The 10,312-nt window shown below is 46.7% G+C and overlaps 1 protein-coding gene across 1 annotated transcript in view; it reads left to right on the top strand.

The window, feature by feature from the left end:
• Positions 1–2,140, top strand: part of AP1M1 (adaptor related protein complex 1 subunit mu 1) — a 28,530-nt gene extending 26,390 nt beyond the window's left edge. The window contains exons 10-12 of the mRNA XM_055429956.2: positions 334–459; positions 1,057–1,132; positions 1,304–2,140. Of these exons, the coding sequence (XP_055285931.1) occupies positions 334–459; positions 1,057–1,132; positions 1,304–1,326 (225 nt within the window). The 3' untranslated portion in view covers positions 1,327–2,140. The remainder of the gene's footprint in view (positions 1–333; positions 460–1,056; positions 1,133–1,303) is intronic.
• Positions 2,141–10,312: the final 8,172 nt, after the last annotated feature.

A 10,312-nucleotide genomic window follows, 5' to 3' on the forward strand; every position in this document is an offset into this window, starting at 1 on the left:
CTCTTCCTCTCCCTTCTTCCTCCCCAAGGCCTAGTGTTCTTATTTTCCTTGACGCAGCTAGGCTTCTGTGCCTGGGAACTTGTAGAAGTTTCTCTTCATCCTCAGAATTAGAGGATTAATGTTCCCCAGCGGGGCTGGTGTGGGTAGCCCAGGAGGCCTGGAGGATAAGACAAGTGTGAGTGTGTTGCAGGAGCCGAGGCCCTGGGTGACCACAGACCATATAGGAAGGGACTCGTTGGCCAGGCCCGCAGCCTGGCATTCTCCAGGGGCAGCTGTTAGATGAACCTGCCAGGCCCTCCTCCTGACCATCTCCTCTGTGGTCTGCTCCCCCAGGGTGGCAAGGAGTACCTGATGCGGGCCCACTTTGGCCTGCCCAGCGTGGAGGCAGAGGACAAGGAGGGCAAGCCCCCGATCAGTGTCAAGTTCGAGATCCCTTACTTCACTACCTCTGGCATCCAGGTACGTGTAACCAGGGCTGCCAGGGCCCCAGAGCAGACATGGACAGGCCCAGTGGGGCTTCTCAGGGACCGGGCATCAATCCAGGCTCAGAGAGTTGAAGACACCAGTGCAACCAGTTAGCAAAGGGTGCTAGCTGAATTGTCCCGCGGCTCCGAGCTGCTCCCCAGCCCTGCCCATCTCAGTGGGCAGCCTGGCCCTGATGGAAAGAGGCCCGCAGTGGTCTACTCAGACCTGACCTGTGCTCCAAGCTCAGAGATGCATTCAGCCCCCAAAACTAATGTTCACATACTTGCCACTGTGGGGCCCATTTTCCTGAGGACCTCCACGAAAGACCTGTATGGGGCGGAACACCGTGGGATTGGCCCCTTCTCTAGGAATCTGCTAGAGGGTCGTGCCTGCAAGTGCACATCTGGCTCTTTGCTGCACCTTCTAGAAGCATCTCCACCCTCCCTCGGCCTGAGTGTGATACAGACTAAGGTGCTTCGCCCTCTCCCTCGCCCTCTTGGTCACAGCCCAGCCCCGGGAGGAATGACTCGGTGGGCAGCCAGGAGCGGGGGTGGCGTACACATGCTTAGGGCCCTGATACCTGTGCCCCAGGTGCGTTACCTGAAGATCATCGAGAAGAGTGGCTACCAGGCCTTACCGTGGGTTCGTTATATCACTCAGAATGGAGGTACGTGAGACCTGCCCATGGGGCAGGTATGGGGGTGCTGAAAAGGTCCCTGGTGGGCGTGCCACTGTCCCCAGGGTGGTGCTCAGGGAGCAACCCCAGGGTCAGGGCAGGTGGGGCGGCCCCTCCTCCAGGGTCAGAGCAGACAATGGACACCTCCCTCCCTCCTTCTAGATTACCAGCTGCGGACCCAGTGAGGGGCTGTGGTGGCCCACATTCCCAGCATGGGGGCTCCCGGTGGAAGCGCCTGCCCAGCCTGCTGGAGGGAGGGGCTCCCCTGGACCCCGGCGCCCCTCCAGGCTCCACCCAAGGGCCGCTCCTCCTCCAGGTGCACCTGCTCTGCCGCCGCCACTCTCACCTCCCCAGTCCCCTTTTCCCAGAAGAGGCTCATCTTCAAGAGGTCTTGTCTCTCAGCCCCTGCATCAGTTTTGGGGGAAGGAACGGCATCTTTCCCTCCAGAGGTCAAATACAGCCTTCTGTGCTGTTCAGCTCCCAGTCACGAAAAGATTGGGAGGCGCTGCCCAGACCACTCTTTGGCCGGGCTGGCAGGGCCACCATTGTGTTGCCATTCTGTTGAACATTGTGGGTTTATCGAGCATTCCTAGATTTTGTCTCGGTCCATCACTGTGTACATGATCCTCACCGTCTGCGCCTCCGTCCCCTGTCCTGAAGCTCTCAGGCAGCACTTAGCGAGGACAGGCTTACCCTTCCTCGCCCACCTCCCCAGTGAGGCTGACACTGGGTTGCCCTCCCAGCGCCTGGCACTTCGACTGGAGGCTCCTGGTCTGGAGCGTTGAATAGAGACGCCTTCTCAGGACCAGCCCGTGCCACATGATGCTGTCACTCAGCCACATCAGTGTTTGTCCCACCAGGGGAAGAAGGGTCCGGCGCGGGCCCCCAGCCTCAGAGGGTGGGGGTCACAGGCCATCCCCATCTGTGCTTGGACACCGCCCCCCCAACCCTGTCCATGTTTGTGTCATGAGTACATTAAACTCCATCGGTTAAACGTGTCTTCCTTCTGGTGCAGCGTTGTGCTGACTCCTGGGTGCCCAGGAGAGGGGCGGGCTCACACCAACCTGGGTGTGGCACCAGTTCCTGGGGCCCCTACGTCCCCTGGGGAAGACGGGACCAGGCAGTGAGCGAGCAGAGCCATTGCCCCGGGGCCTCCAAGAGGGGCTACAGAGAGGAGGGCACACAGGCAGAACATTTCCCTCATCTGAGATGACCATTACAACCCTCAACTCTCAGATCACCAGCAGCCTGCTCCCTTCCCCAGCTCAGTGGTCTGCCTCAAGAGTGTGGTCCTGCTACCAGCAGCGTCAGCAGCACACTGCACCTGCATGTTGTCAGGCCCCTCCTTTACCCGCCAAGGCAGGCTCTGGAGATGGGACCCGGGAGACAGCCAACAGGCTCTGCATGTGGTTCATACGTGCACTGGAGTCTGAGGACTGCTGCCAGGTCCATAGAGGGGGGTCTCGGCAGGGGCGTGGGAAGAAGACAGCATGCCTGCCCCCTGCAGTCATAGGCCTGCCCCTTCCTGCCTTCAAGGGCTGTGTTTTCCTGTCCCTCTCCTATATCGCCCAGCTCCCCCTTGGAGGTCTAGTGGGCATCAGCCTGAGTGGAGTCTTGGTCGTCCACCACATGGAGGAAAGGACGCTGCCCTGGCCCAGGGCTCAGGCCAAAGCCCTTATAGACACCCCTGATGCCCCACCCCTCGCTGCCATGCCCGCATCTGCAGCAAGCCCTGGCGGGCGCCTCCAGAAGACCCTGGGGAGCCACAGCATACAAAGAGACAGTGGCCAAAATTTCCCCAGATGAATGAAAACCTTTAAATTCTCAGATTCAGGAAACCAGTGAGCCCAAATCAGGATCAATAAACCTAAGTCTATAACTATAACTGAACTATAACTATAACTGAAAAATATCACAGTCAAAACACAGAACATCAGACACTCAGTGAAAAGTATAAAAGCAATGCAAAGCAGATTAAAAACACAGAACACAAAAAAAGAAAAACCAGGCTGGGAGCTGGCTTCACGACGGCAACAGTGGAAATCAGAAGATGAAGAACAGGCACAGATCACTCAGAGAAGACGGCCAATGCTGACCCATCCTGTGCCCGGCCACACTGCAAGAGGACAGGGTGAAACACTGCGCAGTAACAGGCCCTCAGCGAAGCAACGTGTGCACATCAGGGGGTTCAAACACTTCCCTGCTGGCTCAGTAGTAAAGGATCTGCCTGCCATTGCAGGAGACGCAGGTTCGATCTCTGGTCCGGGAAGACCCCACGTGCTGCGGAGCAGCTAAGCCCCTGCACTACCACTGCTGAGCCTGTGCTCCAGAGCTCCGGAGCTGCAACCACTGAAGCCCGCGCACTCTAGAGCCCGTGCTTCGCACCGAGGAAAGCCACCGCAACGGGAAGCTTGCTTACTGCAACAGGGAGTAGCCTCCACTCTCCAAAACTGGAGAAGAGCCCTCTTGCAGCAGCGAGGACCCAGCACAGCCAAAAGTCTATAGAATTATTTTTTAAAAGGTGAGTCAGTGCACGAGGAAGGAAAGAGACAAGGAATGCTGAAAAAACTTGGAAGCCATTGGGAATATCAAGACTATCACTGGCTGTATATGAAGCAGTCGTAATATTGAGCGAGTCATGTCTGAGCAGTAACCTAAGGTACAACCGGAGTTCTGCTCAGCATCCTGCAAAACAGAGCAGATAGGTGGCTGGCATCAGTGGCTCCCAAGGTCCTTACACTGTTTGGGAGGAAGATGAACTAAAGTCTAAAAAGCTATGTGTCCATGTATAACTCCCTAACCAGCGGCTGGGAAAGGACTTAAAATTTTAACGAACCAACAGGAGAGAGAAGCATAGGAAAATCAGAATAAGTGCAAGTGTCCTAAGAATCTTTTAATGATAAACAGCACTTAGAACTGCACCACATGAGATTTCCCTGGTGGCCCAGTGGTTAAGGATTCCAGACTTCCAGTGCAGGAATGCAGGGGGCACAGGTTTGGTCCCTGGTCAGGGAGCTAAGATCCCACATGCCACGCAGCGTGGCCAAAAAGAAAAAACTGCACCACAGCGTTTCATTTTGTGCCATAGAAACTAAAGTAAGATTGTAAAAATAAATCCAAACATTAGGAATCATACACATAAATGTAAATGATGCGAACCTGCTAGTTTAAGATACTATTAAAGACACTGAACTAAAATTCCAAATCCTGCTATACCCTGTTTATGAAATGCGTGCTGAGTCACTTCAGTCGTGTCTGACTCTGTGACCCCATGGACTGTAGCCCGCTGGGCTCCTCTGTCCATGGGATTCTCCAGGCAAGAATACTGGAGTCGGTGGTCATTTTCTCCTCCAGGGGATCTTCCCGACCCAGGGATCAAACCCTTGTCTCTTCTGTCTCCTACTTTGGCAGGCGGGTTCTTTACCACCAGCGCCACCTGGGAAGCCCATTTACGAAATGCACACCTAAAGCATCAGTACACAACACAGTTAAAAGTAAAAAGATGCTAACATACCAAGATAAATCTCATGTAGTTATATTAATAGCAGACTAAACAGACCTCAGGTGAAAAAAAAAAAAGTGTGATAGACGCTGAAAAAGTTTTCACAAATTTCTATGAATTCTTAGTATTGGAGTCTACATTCTCTAAGAAATTCTCAAGAGAATTGAGTTAGAATTAACAACAAATGAGTTTTTTTTTTAATTTTTCAAATATAGTTTTTAAAGAGTACTTCTAAATTACCATGTGTCAAAGAAGAAAATGTAATGGAAATTAGAAAATGTTAGTGAATTTTTTTAAATCTGGATGCAGGTTACAAAAGTGGTCTTACTTTTGAAAATGCATTAACCACTTATGATTTACTCACTCTTCTGTATATAACGTTTCAGTAAAATGTTTACAGAAAAAACTAAAACCTTTAAAGCAGCCAGGGGGGAAATATTAAGTTCAAAAGCGTGACAACGAGGTAAACAGTTTACTTTACCTCAGCAACAAAGGACACCAGATGAAAACCAAGTGACATTCTCAGCGTGCTGAAAGAAAACTGCCCACCCAACAAAAACACTTCAAGACAGAGGATGAAATAAAAGCGTTTCCAAACAAAACCCGTTAGTTTGCCAGCAGCCAACTCACAGAAATATTAAATTATATTACTTCAGGCAAGAGAAAAGTAATGGAAAGTCAAGATGCAAGAAAGAGTAAGGAATAAAGTAAATACGTGTGAAAACATAAACCTAGGTTGCGTAAAACAGTGTTTCCTGAAGTTAAGAAAAATGATAGAATTAAAATATACACAAGGAAAAAAAACGTCCTGAGGGAGTAAATGGAGTTCAAGTTTTCCCAGTACGTGATTGTGAGAGAGGACAGTAAAAAACATTGATGGAATCTGCATTTTTATGAGCATGCATTATTGTCTCTAAGGGCTCCCCTGGTGGCTCAGTTGGTAAAGAATCCGCCTGCAATGTGGGAGACCTGGGTTCAGCCCCTGGGTTGGGAAGGTCCCCTGGAGGAGGAAATGGCAACCCACTGCAGTGTTCTTGCCTGGAGAATCCCCATGGACAGAGGAGCCTGGTGGGCTACAGTCCATGGGGTGGCAAAGAGTCAGACACGACTGAGCGACTAAGCACAGCACATTATATTTTCTAAGGGAATCACTAAAATGATAAAATAATTGCAATTTCCAAATGTTCTGAGGGAAAGCAATGATTTTTTTTAAAGCCACACACACACAAAACAACCTAAAAGACGGCCAGAGAAGATGAAAAGGAATGTAAGGGGTAGAAACAGCAAACAAAACAATACAGTAGATTTAAACCTAGGTTTAGGTGTCAGACCGGTTCTTATGTTAAATGTAGACGAGCTAAATATGCCAGCTAAAGGTCAGTTTGTCACGCTGAATTTCTTAAAATTCCAACTCTATGTTATTTATAAGACATGCATCAAAACCGTTAAGATGCAGACAATTTAAAAATAACAGGATGGGGAAAATAATCATAGAAATACCAAAAGAAAGCTGGAATTAATATTAGACAACATATGCTTTAAGGCAAAATCATTGCTGGAGATAAAGAGGGACATCATATTAAAAATAATAAAAGATTTACTTCATTAGGAAGATAAATTTTTTAAAAATTTGTGTGACCCTAATAACATGGTCTCAAAATACATAAAGCAAAAATTGACACAACTACAAGGATAGTTAAGTCCACAGTAAAAATGAGCAATTTAAATTCATCTCTCTCAGCAATTGATAGAACAAGTAAACCCAAAGAAGTAAAGAGAATATTTGAACAGTGCAATGAATTTTACCTAATAGACCTGTATTTGTGGAACACTGTATTCAGCAACTACAGAATACATCTTCCTTTGAAGCACACTGTGTTATAAAGCAAGACCGAAGGAAATAGTCCCTTGGCCAAATGCTGCTTAGTTAGGAATCAATTTTAAAAACAATGAGAAAAATCTCCATTCTTTGGGAACCAGTTCTAAATAATCCATTGATCAGGGAAGGAATTCTAGGAAAATTATAGATTTTTAACTGAAAAATAATGAAAATACTGCATGTCAAAACTTGTGCAATGCCACTAAACTAGCACTTTGAAGGAAATTTGTGTGGCCTTATATTTATAAATACTAGATATTACAATATATGTTTTAAATAGATGGAAAAACAGTGGAAACAGTGTCAGACTTTATTTTTTTGGGCTCCAAAATCACTGCAGATTCTGATTGCAGCCATGAAATTAAAAGACGCTTGCTCCTTGGAAGGAAAGTTATGACCAACCTTGATAGTATATTAAAAAGCAGAGACATTACTTTGCCAACCAAGGTCCGTCTAGTCAAGGCAATGGTTTTTCCCGTGGTCATGTATGGATGTGAGAGTTGGACTGTGAAGAAGGCTGATCGCCGAAGAATCGATGCTTTTGAACTGTGGTGTTGGAGAAGACTCTTGAGAGTCCCTTATACTGCAAGGAGATCCAACCAGTCCATTCTAGAGGAGATCAGTCCTGGATGTTCATTGGAGGGAATGATGCTAAAGCTGAAACTGCAATACTTTGGCCACCTCATGCGACGGATTGACTCACTGGAAAAGACTCTGATGCTGGGAAAGGTTGGGGGCGGGAGGAGAAGGGGACGACCGAGAGTGAGATGGCTGGATGGCATCACCGACTCTGTGGACATGAGTTTGAGTGTACTCCGGGAGTTGGTGATGGACAGGGAGGCCTGGCGTGCTGTGATTCATGGGGTCACGGAGAGTCGGACACGACTGAGCGACTGAACTGAACTGAACTGAATGTATGTTGCATATATGTAATATATAATATAATGCATGCTGCATGCTAAATCACCTCAGTCATGTCCAACTTTTTGTGAACCTATGGAGTGTAGCCCACCAGGCTCCCCTGTCCATGGGATTCTCCAGGCAAGAATACTGGAGTGGGTTGCCATGCCCTCCTCCAGGGGATCTTCCCAACCCAGGGATCGAATGGCATCTCTTATGTCTCCTGCATTGGCAGGCAGGTTCTTCACTACTAGTGCCTTCTGGGATTCCCATATACTATGACATTATGTATAAAATATAAAAGAAAGACTTTTGCAACCTCATGGGCTATAACCTGCCAGGCTCCTCTGTCCATGGGACTTCCCAGGCAGGAATACTGGAGTGGGTTGCCTCTTCCTGCTCCAGGGATCTTCCCGACCCAGGGATTGAACCTACATCTCCTGCATTGGCAGGCAGATTCTTTACCACTGAGCCACCTGGGAAGCCCAGTGTATATAAAATATAAAAGAAAGACTGAAAAGAATGAGCTTAGCATCAATCTCAACAAGTTAGCAGAGAAGGCAATGGCAACCCACTCCAGTACTCTTGCCTGGAGAATCCCATGGACGGAGGAGCCTGGTAGGCTGCAGTCCGTGGGGTCGCTAAGAGTCGGACACGACTGAGCGACTTCACTTTCATGCATTAGAGAAGGAAATGGCAACCCACTCCAGTGTTCTTGATTAGAGAATCCCAGGGACGGGGGAGCCTGGTGGGCTGCCGTCTATGGGGTCGCACAGAGTCAGACACGACTGATGTGACTTAGCAGCAGCAGCAACAAGCTAGAAAAAATAAACCTACGAGCATAGAAAGGAAATAACAAAGAACAAATATGAGGGGAATAGAAAGCTTTCAATAAAGAGAATCAACAAAACAAGTTGGCTATTTAAAATTGAAGATCTGCTGGAAATTTTGAGCAAGATAAAGGCACTAAGGCTATTATCGGAAATGGGGGAGAAACATTATTACAGCTTAAAAGTATTAAAAAGATGAGCGCAGGGCATGTGCCACTTCACGAAGACACTCAATCCACTTTCTGTCCACCGAGTTGTGTGCCTGACTCAGACTTCATCCACACTGGGGAGAGGTCTGTTTTTCTGATCCTCCTGAATTAAACTGTATGGGCACCCAATCAAAAAATGGGCCAAAGTACTAAACAGACATTTCTCCAAAGAAGACATAAAGATGGCTAACAAACACATGAAAAAATGCTCAACATCCCTCATAATCAGAGAATGCAAATCAAAACCACAATGAGATAACCATTTCACACCAGTCAGAATGGCTGCTATCCAAAAGTCTACATGCAATAAATGCTGGAGAGGGTGTGGAGAGAAGGGAACCCTCTTACACTGTTGGTGGGAATGCAAACTAGTACAGCCACTATGGAGAACAGTGTGGAGATTCCTCAAAAAACTGGAAATAGAACTGCCATATGATCCAGCAATCGCACTCCTGGGCATACACACCAAGGAAACCAGAATTGAAAGAGACACATGTACTCCAATGTTCATCTCAGCACTGTTTATAATAGCCAGGACATGGAAGCAACCTAGATGTCCATCTGCAGACGAATGGATAAGAAAGCTTTGGTACATATACAAAATGGAGTATTACTCAGCCATTAAAAAGAATGCATTTGAACCAGTTCTAATGAGGTGGATGAAACTAGAGCCTATTATACAGAGTGAAGTAAGCCAGAAAGAAAAACACCAATACAATATACTAATGCATATATATGGAATTTAGAAAGATGGAAATGATAACCCTGTATACGAGACAGCAAAAGAGACGCAGATGTATAGAACAGTCTTTGGGACTCTGTGGGAGAGGGTGAGGGTGGGATGGTTTGGGAGAATGGCATTGAAACATGTATATTATCATATGTGAAACGAATTGCCAGTTCTGGGTCGATGCATGTTACAGGATGCTCGGGGCTGGTATGCGGGGATGACCCAGAGGGAGGATAAGGGGAGGAGGGAGGTGGGAGGGGGATTCGGGAGGGGGAACTCATGTACACCCGGGGCGGATTCATGTCAGTGTATGGCAAAACCAACCAATATAATATTGTAAAATAATTAGCCTCCAATAAAAATAAAAATTAAAAAAAAAAAAAACTAGTTAGCAGAAGAACTCTTACCATGTGACACACGGCATAGAATTAGTTTGGTGAATGACAAGAATATTACCGTGAAAGCAAGAATTTTAGGTGTGCCCCAATAAAACCAAACGAAACAAAAGATTTTGACTAAATGTTCACATTTATTGCTAACGGGGCCTAATAACATTTAGAAAATACAATTTCTAAGAGGCAGCTGCTAGAGATTGGCCAATTATAATACACAATTCAAAGAGAAAATCTTAGTTGACTCTAAAATTCTGGACTGTTTTTCTCCTTTCATGAATTATCACACAGCCAAAGCACAGTATATGTGAGAGGAAGGATAAAACAGACTTGCTTCCTGACTGTTGGCAAAAATGCATCACATCAGATGACCTTGGTTCTTTTTGCAGTAAATAAGGGATTTCTTTTTACTTTATGACCGGTTTAATTATAATAAAATCAATTGTGTGAATAAAAATAAATAAATAAAAAATAAACCATATGGGCAAGAAGAGCACTGGATAAAGAGAGATTATGAACAACTTCAGGCAAGCAAACTTGAAAATTTTAGATACCTTGCATAAATTCCTGGAGGGGAAAAATATAAACTCAAAAAGAAATTAAAATCTAAATAGTCCTATAACTACTAAAGAAATTAAGCTAGTCAGAACTCCAAATCCAAATGACTTTATTGGGGAAGTTCTACCAAGCATTCAAGGGGGAAAAAAAAGAATTTCACAAACTCTCCGG

This window comes from Moschus berezovskii, chromosome 8, assembly GCF_049115385.1.
Source record: "Moschus berezovskii isolate FMDL1 chromosome 8, NW_MosBer_1.0, whole genome shotgun sequence".
Taxonomy (NCBI): Eukaryota; Metazoa; Chordata; class Mammalia; order Artiodactyla; family Moschidae; genus Moschus; species Moschus berezovskii.